Source organism: Pteropus medius, unplaced genomic scaffold, assembly GCF_902729225.1.
Source record: "Pteropus medius unplaced genomic scaffold, Ma_sr-lr_union100, whole genome shotgun sequence".
Classification (NCBI taxonomy): domain Eukaryota; kingdom Metazoa; phylum Chordata; class Mammalia; order Chiroptera; family Pteropodidae; genus Pteropus; species Pteropus medius.
The window spans coordinates 27,150,476-27,165,053 of NW_024350319.1; the positions used below are offsets into that span (position 1 = coordinate 27,150,476).

At 34.1% G+C, this 14,578-nt stretch overlaps 1 protein-coding gene across 3 annotated transcripts in view; it reads right to left on the reverse strand.

Moving 5' to 3' along the window:
* Positions 1-14,578, reverse strand: part of PAWR (pro-apoptotic WT1 regulator) — a 151,019-nt gene that overhangs the window by 87,307 nt on the left and 49,134 nt on the right. For all 3 annotated transcript variants that reach the window (XM_039838917.1, XM_039838915.1, XM_039838916.1), the window contains exon 3: positions 6,219-6,350. In XM_039838917.1, coding sequence (XP_039694851.1) covers positions 6,219-6,350 — 132 coding nt within the window. The remainder of the gene's footprint in view (positions 1-6,218; positions 6,351-14,578) is intronic.

The window sequence follows — 14,578 nt, forward strand, 5'->3', positions numbered from 1 at the left end:
CTTTTTAAATAACAAGTCACTTAAAACATATCTCAAGTTTTACACAGAATTTTCTACACAGCTAAAAGTTAGAATTTTGACATACTTTGATCAAATCACTCCATGCTCACATCCAAGATGTATGAACAATTATACCAGTATCAGAATTAGCAGAGATTGAAAGGGTGGTAACCTGCTTCTCATGTGTTTTCAAAATTGACAATTACGGATAGAGTTTAAAGTGATCTCTATACCCTTGCCAAAAAGAGAAAACTGGGTACATCCTGAATAAGAAATATAGATAGAAAAAAAACAAAATCAACCCCTACAGTGTAACTAAAGAGTCCCTTATAATTTGGTGATAGACAGAGGGGGGTGGTGAGGGACTGGGAGAATGGAGTGAAGGGTTAAAGAAGTACAAATTAGTAGTTGATAGATGGTCATGAGGATAGGGAACGCAGTTAGCATTAATGTAATGGCTAAGTGGAGGGCCAGGGGAGGGAGACAGCAATTGGGGAGATAGTTTTATGAACTATATAGATGTCTAACCAATGTACTGTTTACTTGAAACTAAGTTAAATAAATAATTTTAAAAAAATAGAGTCCCTTATAATTTTGAGGAAAATGCTTGATATTTCTACACATTAAAATAAAATTCTATACAAATATAAACTCCATCTGAGATTTGTCAGAAGCCTCTACATTTCTTTGGACACAACGATTTCCAAAGGGTGACAAATAATTATGGTAACTGTTAGTTAACAGTATGATTCTAAATGTGAGTGAAAAGGAAAAACACCAGTTTCACTGAAACTGTGTTAAGAAAAATACAACTGCTAAGACTGATATTGGTCTTAAAAGTTTCACAGACTATGTAATTAGACCTGCTAATAACCTCAAAGTCTGTTATACAACTGATGTAAAATATACTTTTCCTGAAATAATCTTCCTTGCAATGAGGGATTATATTATTAAAGGGAGGAGAAAAGACCTATGTAGAGCTTAGAAAATGTTAGCAAAGCACAAAGTGTTTTGTGTAAGTTTAAACAAAACATTCAAACTGAGAATGGTCAATAAGGAAATCCCATGAGCATTGTCTTTACAGGTGCAGTGGCTGATCAGAACTTGCCAAGTATAAACAAATAGAAAAGCATATATGACATAAGATCAGACAAATACAGACTCAATAAAATATAGCAAAACAATACGGAAGTTACTCAAACTAGCAACAGATCCATAGACAGTAAAATTATGGCATAACATGCTAACCGGCCCTCAAGACTAATTTAAAATACCTATATTACACTGGTATACATAATGTAGTGAGATAGATTGTTAAAGATGAATGCAGAACAAAATATCTGTAATGTATAATAGATAAGAAAATGAAAAAACAAGAACTTTATCAAATTAACAAAGATTAAAAAAGAAAAAACTCATCATTCCCCTTCCTTTCCTGACAGTCCTAAAGCCATTAGGTGGAGCAGAGCAAGGTAGAGAGGAAGAACAGTGCTCTACACTTGGGTACTGGAATACCAGAATCCTACATGAAGAGTGGCTTGGTACAGAGGATTACAGTCCAAGCAAATTGAGGAGAGTGTCATACAGGCTGGGGGGATTTGCCCGGTCTGAGAAATCAGAGGCTGAGCAAAATAAGGAGGGTGTCTACAAAGCAGGAAAGGAAAGGCCATTTATCAGTCTTGAGGCAAGGTCAGAAAGGAAGTCACATGAAGGGACATCAATAGCCCCAAGCACAGGGTGATGGTCATTCATTTTGAAGAGTGGTCCAGAATAGGGTTTTAGAGGCCCAAAAGGTGAAGAAGATATACCCTCAAAGAAGCAGTCTGGCATGGGGAATTCACAGCCTCTGTAGGGTAGAGAGAACATCTCCACAGAAGGATGACCAGGGGTAATGTGCCAGAGCTCAAACAGGATGAAAACAGTGTTCACAGAGTGGTAGCCAGGACTAGAGGTGTCAAAACCCAATCAAGTCGATGAGGGGTTCCCGTGGAAGAGCAATCCGGCATGAGATCTCAAGGAACAAAGAAAGAAAGAGCAGCCTGTCCCAGGATGGCAGAAGCTAAGCAGTGTAAGGAAGAAATCCACAGAGGGGAGTTAACCTGGTGTGGGGAGTTGCAAATCAAGCAGGGTAAGGAAAGCATCCTATAGCCTCACATGGGATACCCTAGATGAAGAGAATGAGGAGTGTTCACATACAGGAAGAGCCAACATGGGATGTCAGAACCCACTTATGGTGAGGAGGACATAAATGTAGGCAAGGAGTGGCAATGGGAGATAGGTTATATACAGGGGAACTGAACAAATAGAACATATTAAGGATAATGGGAAATAGCTTTTTCAATGTCACAAAAGGGAATTACAAATACTAGAATAAACGCCATGGTATTGGATTAGAATTGGAGGTATTAGTATAAATTAATTTCAATATCTACATAGATAGATGGATGTAGCTAGCTAGCTAACTAGTTAGGTAAGCAGGCAGCAGATAGATAGGTATGTATGCACATATGGACATACATATATTCTGTAGGTCTGTACATAGAGAAGAACTAGGAATGGTGACACCTCAATAACATGAACATACCTACAGCTCAGACCTTGGCTTCAAAATATGATTTTCCAGTAAAAGGAATCAATCTTTAAAGAAAATGGCTACTTCCAAGGAAAAGTTAAAGGAATAAGAAAATTAAAGATGATCCTATAACATATTATGCCAGAAAACAAGGAAGTATTCCAAAAATGACAGTGACATGGCAAAGGATATGAAAGCTTAAAGGAGCTCCCACTGTCCAAATCTGGGTTAATTTGAAAATCAAAACAAGTAATAGTGTTGTGGTAGGCAGAATAATGACCCTCAAAGATGCTCACAACCTAATCCCTAAAACCTTCGAACATATTAGAGTACATGGCAAAGAGAAATTAAGGATGCTAATCAATGACCCTACACTGGGAGTTTGTCCTGGATTACTTGATGGGCCCAATATAAAATGGAATAGGGAGGCAGAAAGAGGTCAGAAGAAAATATGAATAAGAAGGTCAGAATGATACAATGTGAGAAGGACTCAACTCATCATTACTGGCTTTGAAGGAGAAGGGGGGCCACTGGCCATATAATATGGATAGCTGCTAGGAGCTGGCAAGTAAACTGTTTCTCCTCTAGAGCCTCCAAAAAGGAATTTGGCCCTCATTTTAGCCTGTGATTTTAGTCCTTGATTTTAGCCCAATGAGATCCATGTAGGAATTCCAACTTACAGAATTTAAGATAATAAATTTGTATTGTTTTAAATATACTAAGTTTGTGGTAATCTGTCACAGCAGCAATAAAAAAAAACTAATACAGACAGTAACAGGTTATAATCCATCAGATAAACTAGGTAATAGTGATTTAATACAGATATATAGTTATAAATATACATGAATTATTAATAGATATAGAAAGTTTGATGGTGATTAAGATATCTACATGGTTCAAAGCACTTATCCACAAAATATTTTTTATGGGGAAGTAAAGTCTGGTAAACACCACCTTAATCACATGCTCATCACATGATCAGTGATCATCAGCTGCAATGGTACAAAATCAAGTACCACCTGACAGGATATGCAATGAGAAGAACACAGAATCGATTCTGCGATATTCCTGATAAAGACATATAACCTGAATCTAATTATAAGTAAACCTTAGATAACCTAAAATGAAGAACATAAAATTACGGGTCTATAGTCTTTAAGTGTTAAAATTAAGAAAGTCAAGGAAAGACTGTGGAACTGTTCCAGAATGAAAGAAACTAGATATGGGAACTAAATGCAATGTATGATTCTGAATTAGATCTTTCTGCTGTAATTTAGGACATGACTGAGAAAACTGGTGAAACATGAATGAGGTCTGAATATTAGATGGTAAGAATGTGTAAAGTTTAATTTCCCATTTTTAAGAGCTATGTTGTCGTTATGTAGAAAACACAGTAAAGTATTTGAGGTAATAGGGCACCAGGTTACCAACTTAATCTCAATTTAGGGGAGGGAGAGTTCTCTGTACAGGACTTGCAACTTTTCAGTAAACTTGAGGCTATTTTTAAAAGAAAAATCAATCAAATAAAAAAGAAGAGGAACATCAAACTCACAAATGCCCTCTCACAAAATGCCACAATATACATATAAACTGACAAACCTTTTGTGGTAAGTAATGTAGGCAATATGTATCAGGAAATTTTTAAATGCTTACGGTGCTTTTTTCGGCCCAGTAAGTTTATCTCTGGAAATCAAGCCAAAGAAAATAATTCAAACACAAAAAGTTTTATCTACAAACTTAAACAGATGTTAATTCCAATATTATTTATAATAGTAAAAAAATTTAACCACTGAGAATTTCCACTAATGGGAAATCTGTGTTAAGTATTATACACTTAAAAAAGAAAATTCTATGCCACTGAAAATAATACACAAGAATTCTAAGTGACATGAAAAAAAAGTTCATGTGCAACACCTAAAAAGAACATTTTGGAAACATCATCAAAATTACAAATGCACATTCCTTTTCACCCAGAAATTCTAGTCCTAGGATTTTTATGCTACTGATTTACATACATATATGCAAAATAACATACTGAAAGTTTTTCACCACTACATTGTTTGTAATTTAGAAAGCCTTATATATCAACCAATGATGCCACTATTTTCTGTTTTTATTTTCTTTGAAGTTGGACTTGTAAATAAATATCTATCCTATATGAATAGTAGAATACATAAATTGAGGTAGTAACTCGGAGAGAGGTCAGGTTTATTGACAAGAGGAGTTTCTGTTCCCACTCCAACTTCATGAGATGATCTGGGACCCATGGAAGAGTTTTAACCTCACTTTCATCCTAACACACAGCCTGGCAAAAAAGACGCTTGGAGGCAAGGTTAAAAAATGAGTCACGTCCTAACTGCTAATGAAACAAACAAATAAGCAAAAATGAAAGAAATAATGAGTGGCCCTGGCAAGAGATTAGAAAAGCTACAGGAAAGAAGAAAAACTAGATGAGGCAGAAAGCTCCTCTAAGAGCCCAAATCAGCTGACTGTTCCATATCTAAAGGGTATATATTTGAGAATAAGCTACATGTGCTGACACAAGGCCTCCCAGCTTTGACTGGGTAAGGGCTTCATTCAACAGAAGGAAATCAGCCCTCTTTCTAAAAGCTGCTGTTATTTGAGTATGCCAGAGTTAGTAACATGACCAGGAACTGAAACCAGTTGTAGACGCTTAACCAAAATGCTATATTGTCTCTATCCCAATAAATTAAGCCAATATCTTCACTTGAAAAAGATTAAACCTCTATCACTCTACAATTCTTCATGTCAATATATCTGCCTCAAAGAGCAGAGGAAAATGAAGTTTTAAAGCGGTTTGCATTTCCAAACCGCTTTAAAATATTTTGCCTCGCTCTGCTCAATGCCTTTTATCATAACCTTGCAAATTAATAGACAAGTTTCTATTTTATTTTTGTCATCAATAAAATGGGGAGATGTGAGCACTGCCTTGAAACTCCTTTTAAAGTGGAATCTTAATAAAATTCATGAAAAAGTCAAAACTGGAACTCTGAAAAGACAACACAGTAGCTTATGATCTCAAAATATCATCAAATTAAGATTAGTTTATATTAAATAATTTTGCAGTGATTTGCCTTATACTGAGGCATCCTAATACAATTAACTCCCAATTTTCTGTGCTGCAAGAACCTAAAATAATACCTAAAGCTCAGTTAAATTTTATTTTAAAAAGTATTTTATAATTATGCAGAAATATAGATGTTTTTGGAAATTCGTGATAATGCTTTTTATTATTATGTTTAAAAATGTGACTTTTTAGAACCTTTCTGTTCAACTCTACTTGCTATGTTTTCTAATACAAATATCAACCTAGATCAGAACCTTAAACTTACTCTTACTTTTTTAAGGGCAAGGAGGTAATTATTTTTCTTGGTTGTTTTTACAATTAATACTGTTATACTTACTTATTATTCAGTCAGTCAGCAAATATTCATTGATCAGGAAAAAAAGACCAAATACTGCTTAAGTCAAAAGTATTCAGATATAAGAAAAATCAGTGGTTAAATCCACTGAAAATATTTAAATGGAGCTGATGCAACCAAAATAAGACTAGAAGAATGATTAACGGTAACTTTAAAATTATAGTTAAAATAGATGATGACATCCAGTATTTGTAAATACCTACTTGAAGCAGATAAGAACTGCCTGGATCTAATAAGCTGACAGCTTCATTCTGCATTGTATTCTGTTGTGTAACTGCATCTTCTCGTTTCCGCTCTTTCTGCCCTGCTTCATCATCTTCATATTCATCCAAGCACTGAAAGAAAGCATAATTTCCATTTTATTGCCACATAATATTAAGAGAACATTTGATAATATGTTAAGATAGCATTAAAGAAATATCTGTCCTTTCAGAAACTAATTTACACAATAAGGTGGTTTCTTTCAACAATATGTACATTTAATTCCTACAAATTAAATTATCTGCACCCAAACCTGCACATTCACATCCCTGCCAACGTATCTTTTTTCCAAGTTTCCTTAAAGGTAAGTTCACTCATTCTTTATCATTCACTCAACAAGTAAATAGACTGTGTCTACCTTAAACAAAGCATTTTTTGGAGGGTAACAAAAGATACACCACACACATGAAATTTATAGCCTAATGGGAAGACACAGATATATAAATAAAATTTAATGATAAAGGCCATTGTCTAGTTTAGTAGTACCTATGAGCATATACAGGAAGTTTTCTCACCTGGGGAGTAAGTCTTCTACAAAGACTCTATAGAAGAGCTTTTAATTTCAAGGATGAGGATAATTTGGAACTGCAGATACAGAAAATACAAACTTCACATGATGAGAAGAGCACATGGAAAAACTTACAGGAAAGGGTGTTGTTAAAAAGCTGACTCAACACCAGCATTATCTATCTACAGACTTTTTACATGGGGGAAAAAAAACCCATAAAAAGAAACACTCTATCCACTCTATCCATTACCCCCACTGTGAAATGGGTTGGTTACCCATTCCTTATAACTGAACACATTCTTAACCAATACACTGCCCTAAAGGGATCTGTGAGAGACAATAAATAAATAATATCTCTACAAGCAGTATGCAAACACTAAGACACTGGCCAAAACACAGAATGGCAAGAAAGACAACAGAATTTACAAACTATACAAAGAGAAAAAAATGACTGAGGACACTATAGAAAACAAGAGTTACTGGAGTAGAAGGATCATAGTAGATAAGCAGCACCCTCGAAGACACAAGGTCCATAATGGGGGAAGAAGGAAGAAAGCATCTATCAGAGATGAAGTCTTAAATTAGGATGATGTGAAGAGGAAATCCAGGGAAAGAAGGAAAAGGGTGAAATTAAAAAAACAAGCAGGCTGAGATTCCAGAAAATGTTCAGGGTCCTCTCCTATAACAAAACTGTGTAGTGGTGTCAGCTGGCCCTAGTCATGCAACCCTGTGGGAAATGGGGCTTGGGTAACTGGTACAAGAAAAATGATGATCCTGTGCCTACTGCAATTGCTGTGAGCAATACACAGTCTTTGACTCTGACCCAGGAGACCAGCATCTTCTGCCAGGATCCATGAAACTAGAGCAGGCTAAAATGTAGCCTGTAAGCAAGATAAGCTTTCAGCTCCTTCACAGTTTTTGATAAAGGTGAGGACTGGAAAGGCATATGCTCTTACCACAAAGAAACATAAATAATAAACAGCTTGAGAAGTCTGGACTTTTCACTACATAACATGGAAAGATGTTATAGTGCTACAGTTCTCTGTAATGTAAGTAAAACATGATCAAAATATACACCACACACATGAAATTTATAGCCTAATGGGAACATCACTCTGGAAAGGCCATCTGATAAAACCAGATAAGAAAAATAAGAGATTTTGGCATTAGAACGAAGGCAAAATTCCATCATTTCAAGTATAATATTTGTTAAGAAAATAACCTAAAAATATTTTGGAATTCATTAGAGTTCCCTAAAATAATTTTTCAATAAGTATGCAAAAATAGCTTCCTAAAGTAACATCAATAGCCAGTTAGATTATATAACTTTAATAGTAACCATTTAAAAAACTAAAAAACTTTATTTAAAAACTATAAAACTTTACTAGGGAATGAATATGAATTATAACCTATTGTTCAACTGAGAAAAAATATTGTGATGTGTCAATAATCTGTAAATCAATTTATAAACTGAATAAAAATGCCAACCAGGTGGATCATCTGGACAAATAATACATAAGATATCTAAAAAAATTACTTTTAAAAAATAAAGACAGAACACTCACTTTAATTAATATTAAAATGTATGAAACCACAATAATGAAAACAGTATGAAGGAGGTCCTAGAACAGAAAAGAGAATTAAAAAGGAATTCTTCAATATATATTACTGAGACAAGAGTCAACCATTTAAACGTGGGGGCTGAGAAACAAGAGTATAAGATCTGGAAAGAATAAAGAGTGGTTTCATCTCTAGTCTTCTACTCTGTGAAAGCAATCATCTCTCATTCGCCAGTATGTGGACTGCAAAAATCTCTGACCACAGCATCTAACGTCAGTAGCATAAAGCTAGAATTCTTAAGTCAGTGTAGTACAAATAGAAAGTAAAAGTTAAGACAGGTAGCCAGAAACTCCCTAAGCACTGGGACGTTATTTATCTTTGTTTTCATTTTCTGAAATCCAGCCCTTCATGAAACACTAACCTACTCCCCTCCTCCCACTCCCTCAATAAATATAAACTCCCATACCAGTACATTAAAAAAATAAATAAAAAGAAAAAAGTCTTCAGTAAATGTTTGATAAAATGAATGAATGAGTTACCAAGATGAAACAAATCAGAAAGATGGATTGTGGCACCCCAAGTTAAAATTCTGAATGTTTTTTCCCATGGCAACACCGTTACCCACTGACCTAGGAACCTATTCATCATACATATATCTCTGTGGACTGTGCATATTACATTCCAGAACAGCTTTTAGAATAGGGATTACTTAATGAATCATGACTTTCCTCCTAAGTTCTTCTACCAACCAAGAGAGTTCTTTTAGCAACAAGCACCCTACAAATTCTCTAAGCTATCTTATATAACAGTGATAAATATATACCTAGATGAACACTTTGGTAGAAATGGTAAGAAATAAGAAAAGAATGAAAGCAAAAAAGAACTCGGTTAATAGACAAAGGTAGGTAAAGACATGTTCTACTTCTATTTATCGTCAAGATTAATAATTCTCTTCAGCACACAGCTGACTAGTATCCTTGAGAGAGAGTTGTTTTCAAGTAAGTGCTAGCAAAACAGAACCAAAAAGAACCCTAAATGTTTTTCAAAGTTTCTTTCTATGAATTATAAGATATTTATTTTGGAGAAAAAAGACGAAAAGAAAATAGATACTGATTTTATAGTATGTCAATAATGCGTGACTGAATCCCCTCTCTTCACAGCTCTCATTTCTAGGTAAATGTAAACATGTAAAAGTTATCCTCTGTTTTTAATATGGATTAGACAGAAAGCTGCATGAGAACAGGGTTAACAATGATTTGAAATTGAAATTAAAAAGTCAGATTTCGTGAAATAACGTCTTTTAAACAGAAGAGATAAAAAGCATCGCTGATTTCATCAAGCTCTTCACTTTTCCCAAAGTCGCATTTGAGAGTACCAATATTTTAGCAAACAAAACCCCCTAACAACAACAAAAAAGTATGATTTTCATTGGTAACAGTTACTGATACTGAAAAAAAAAGAAACTAAAACATGTTCTTAAAAAATTATACAGATCATTGCTACAGATCTGACAAAATAATCCAGTAAAAAGAAAATTAGGATATCTTTATAAAACTGTAATTAATTAGGACTCAAAAAACTGTGATTCATAGGAATAGGATAGAAAATTCAGAAAGATCCAAATACAGAGACAAATTTAAGTTAAGAATAAAAGTGATGTAAAAATTCACATCAGTGGAAAAAGAGGAAGTTTTAGCTTGTGGTTTGGAGATCACTGGAAAGCTGTAGTAAAAAAATGAAATTAGATTTATTCCACATACCACATATCAGGATATATTTCAGCACATTAAAAATAAGCAAAAATTTGAAGACATTCCACAAAAGGGATAAAGAAATAATATATGAAAAGAGGCTCAATATCATTAGTTATTAGGGAAATACGAATTGAAAGCATAATGGGCTATCACTACATACTACCAGAATAAAGACTTACAATACCAACTGTCAATGAGGATTTGAAACAACTGAATATCTCCTATATTGCTAGTGGGAACTGAAAATGGTACAGTCATGTAGGAAACAGTTCAGAAGTTTCTTATAAATTTAAATATGTATACATACCATATGACCTAGCAATTCTATTCTTAGAGAAATGAAACCTGAACCAAAAAAAAAAAAACTTTCTTTCCATAAGCCCAAAACTGGAAATAGTCCAAATGTCCATTAGCTGTTGAAAAATTTAACAAATATTGGTACAGCTATGCAGTGGAATACTACTCAGTAACAAAATGGGTGAATCTCAAAAGCATTATGCTACATGAAAGACACCAGAAAATAAAGACTATATACCATGAGTCCACTTCTATAAAATTCTAGAGAAAGTAAAATCAATGACAGAAAGTAAATCGATGGTTGTCAGGAGTTGGGTGTATGTGTGTGGGGGATGGGGCAGAAGGAGTGACAGAAATGGTCTATATCCTGATTCTCACAGTGGTTTACCCAGTTGTGTATATTTGCCAAACTTCATCAAATTGCCCTCTTAAAACAGTATATTATTGTATATAAATGACACCTTAATAAATATGACTTACAGGAAAAGAAATATAGTAGAGGTAATGAACAAAATGAGTTTAAAAAAAAAAAGACTGAACCTAAATCTGATTAGACCTTGAGACGCAAATATTAATTATAGGAAATAAAAGAGACAGAAGAACACATTAAACACCACCATGGAGATGCAATCATGAAAATTCAAATTACGGAAAATTCTAAGCACGGATCAGAAAACTGTACAAGACCAAGGAGCACATATTATAGTCTTCTGAGGCTACATAAGGTATTGTGCCCTTTTTTCCAACAACGTTTTAAAAATATTAAAAAACATTTTTAGCTCTCCATCATACAGAAGCCTCTGCACAACAGTTTCTACAATGAATAAACTGCAATGGGGGGGGGCAGCTCATAAATCTGAAACTCAAAGGATAAACATACCAATACCAATATATTGATCTCATTTGAATTCTTATTCAAAGAAACTATTTTTAAATTACTTTTAAAAATATCACATAAGAGTTTGAACAATGAATACATGATGAATTTAAGTCTCAGGAGCTTGAGGTTAAGAAATTATTTTTAACTTTATAACGTGTGACAGTGATACAGTTCTGTTTTAAAAATATTCTTTATCTTTTAGAGCTATATACTGAAATATTTAAGAATGAGATAGGGGTGGCTCCATAGTGCAGTGGTTAGCACGTCTGCTTTACACACAGAAGGTCCTGGGTTTGCACCCCAGGTGGAGCCACGGACCATATCCCAGGTGCGCCAGCCCCCTCTCCCCACCCCCAGTGCACTGTGAGTGTGTGGAAGGAGATGCCCCGCCTTCAGAGATCCAGCCCTTAAGGGGAAATGACATCCATAGGTCAGGGGTGGAAGTGGGGGCAGGAGGATTAAAGAGGGAGTGAAAAAAAAAAGGATGAGATAAAACATCATTTGAGATTTGCTTCAACAAAGCACGAGACAGAATGGGTAAGTGTGGTAGTATAGATAAAATTGGTCAGTAATTAATAGTTGAAGCTGAAGGATAGGTACATAGGGACTTCATCACACCATTCTTTTGCATATGACTGAAATTCCCATAATAAAGTTTTTAAAATAGTAATTAAGTTTTACTGTGCATTGACTAAAAAACTAGAACTAGATAAATATTTTATTCTAAGTAGCATAACACTCTGACTCTAGGGAACAATATGGTGGAATATTATTTGAAAATTGTTTTCAAAGAAATGGGAAATGTTTGCAATTTGATACAGAGTGAAAAAAACTATGTATGAATAGAAAAATATACATTATCTCTAGATTGGTTTTTATTTTTTTCTTTATAATTGTCTGTAAAGTGTATGTTAGATTAGAAAATTACGAGCTAAGAACTCAGATTTTGGAATCAAAGAGACCTAGACTTAAATCCCAGCTCTGTCACTTACAATGGTAATAGTATCTACTATTAACTGAATATTTTCTATGTGTGTAAGGCACTGTTAAGCACTAACATATATTATTTCACATAATTCTCATAAAAACCTTACTAAGGTGATTGTGTACTACTTCATAGAGAGGAATCTGAGGATAAGAATTAGGTAATAAGCTTAAGAACACAACGTTATTAAGGGGTACACTCAGAACTGTAACCTAAGCAGTTTAACTACAAACCCTAAAATCAATTTTCTAACTGCCAGGTGTAACCTATTCGCCAGTCAAGAAATCCATTTAGTGCACTGAATTATTTTAAAAAGACAGAGAAAGAGAGAGAAAAGAAAAGAATAGAAAATACCGGTGAGCTATTATCGGAGTGTACTGGGCCACTCTGTAGAACATGGAATTACTGGGAATTGCAAGAAAAAGAGTGGCCACGAATTGGTGATTATTGTAGCTGGATGACAGTTATGTAAGGGTTCATCTACTTTGCAGTTCTGTGTATGTCAACATTTTTACTTTTTTAAAAGGGACTTTCTAAAGGAATTCTATCAGGTCTCTTTTCCATGTTTACTTAGTCACTGACAACAAACCAAGCTTTCCCAAGTTTCATCCATCACTGCAGACTCTCATTTCCACATTGCTCTGTAAATTCCCTAATCTGATTCAATCCTGTGTGTCTCCTCTCGCTTCCAAATCATTCTATTGTGCTCTCTGGAATTCCTGCTAATTAATTTTTTGCTCTCCTCAGCAGCAAAATGAAACTCAGTTGGCTCCTTGAGAAAGCTCTTTCCCCTGAACCTCTCTCACATGGACGCTATTTATTTCTTATTTGCTTTATACCTTTAGGGCCTGGCCCGGTGTAGGGAGCAAATTTCTCCTTTGGCCACAATGCTCTAACCCAATGGTTCTAATTCAGTCCACGAGAGATGGAATTTTGGAAGGTATTTTTGGTCATACTGAGGACCAAAGGATACTACCAGTTTATAGATTACAAGTGTGGAACAGGTATTTCGCAATATGAAAAATTAGTCCTTCTAAGAAAGAACTGACCCACATCCCATTTAAATGTAGAATGTAATACTGACTAGTCATGCAGATTAAAAATTTATAATTATCTGAGCCTAAACACATTATACCTCTAAAATACAGAAAGAGGTGTTTACAGGGATTTAAAATATACACAGACTTTTCCAGGAAGACAACACCCTGTAGATCCAGGGAATACAATATTTTGGTTGTTAGTAATCTTATGTTTTAAAAGTTGCTCAACATTTTGGAGGATGTCACTAACAGTAAAACCATTCATAGTATTTGAGTCACTAATAAAGCACATTTTTATCACTCTAAAAAAAGTTTGAAAGCCACTGTACTATGTTTTTATAACTCTAAGATCTTGAGTTGAGGTGAGAGACTGTACATAACAATACCAACATTACTATAGTATACCATATTTTTATTACAAAACATGGCCTCTATCATACATATTCAATAAATATTTGCTGAACTAAGTGCTGGGGTGTACAGTGGAGAGACTAGACGACTGGATCAGATTACAAAGGACACTGAGGCTAAGGAGTACAGCCAATTGTCATTTAATTTCTTGAACAAATGAGAGATAACATACTGCTTTTGAAAAACTATGCTTAGGGTGATATATATGTGAAATATGCAAAAAATAAACTTGACTTGGAAATTTTATTAGTAATTTCCTTCTACTAAAATTTCTATCACTATAGCTCAAAGGTTTTTAATATATCAAAAATTTAATAACTTCATAGACTAAACTAACTGAAAAGGATCCATTTCATGGTAGCTTTTCCCTATTGATATTATAAACCAGAATTCCACATAATTCAGTTCAGTAAAAGCAATCAAACATACCATTTCTCTACTTTAAACACAATTTATATTAACATTTTGAAATGCTTCTAATATATGGAGAAGAGCATATTCCATAGGACTTTTGACTTATATTAATAAGAATTCTTGGACAGCAAGGGTACACCTAAGCAAAATGCATAAGCATTACTCACAACTATTATTTATGTAAAACTATGTATACTGAGGCTCAAATAAGCTCTTTAAAAATAATAAAACTATACATACTGAATTAAACACAACTTTTATGAATACTTTAATTCAAAGAAATTAAAATTATTAATTTTTAATAAAATAAATGCTTAAGCCAAGTTTTGATCTTTTGATATTTTGACAGAATAAACTGTGGTATATATACTATCTCAGTTCTTAGAAGAATTCTGCTACATATTGCTTCACATTCCTTTCCCTTTTTTCACATTTATTCTCCTTCATAAGTGA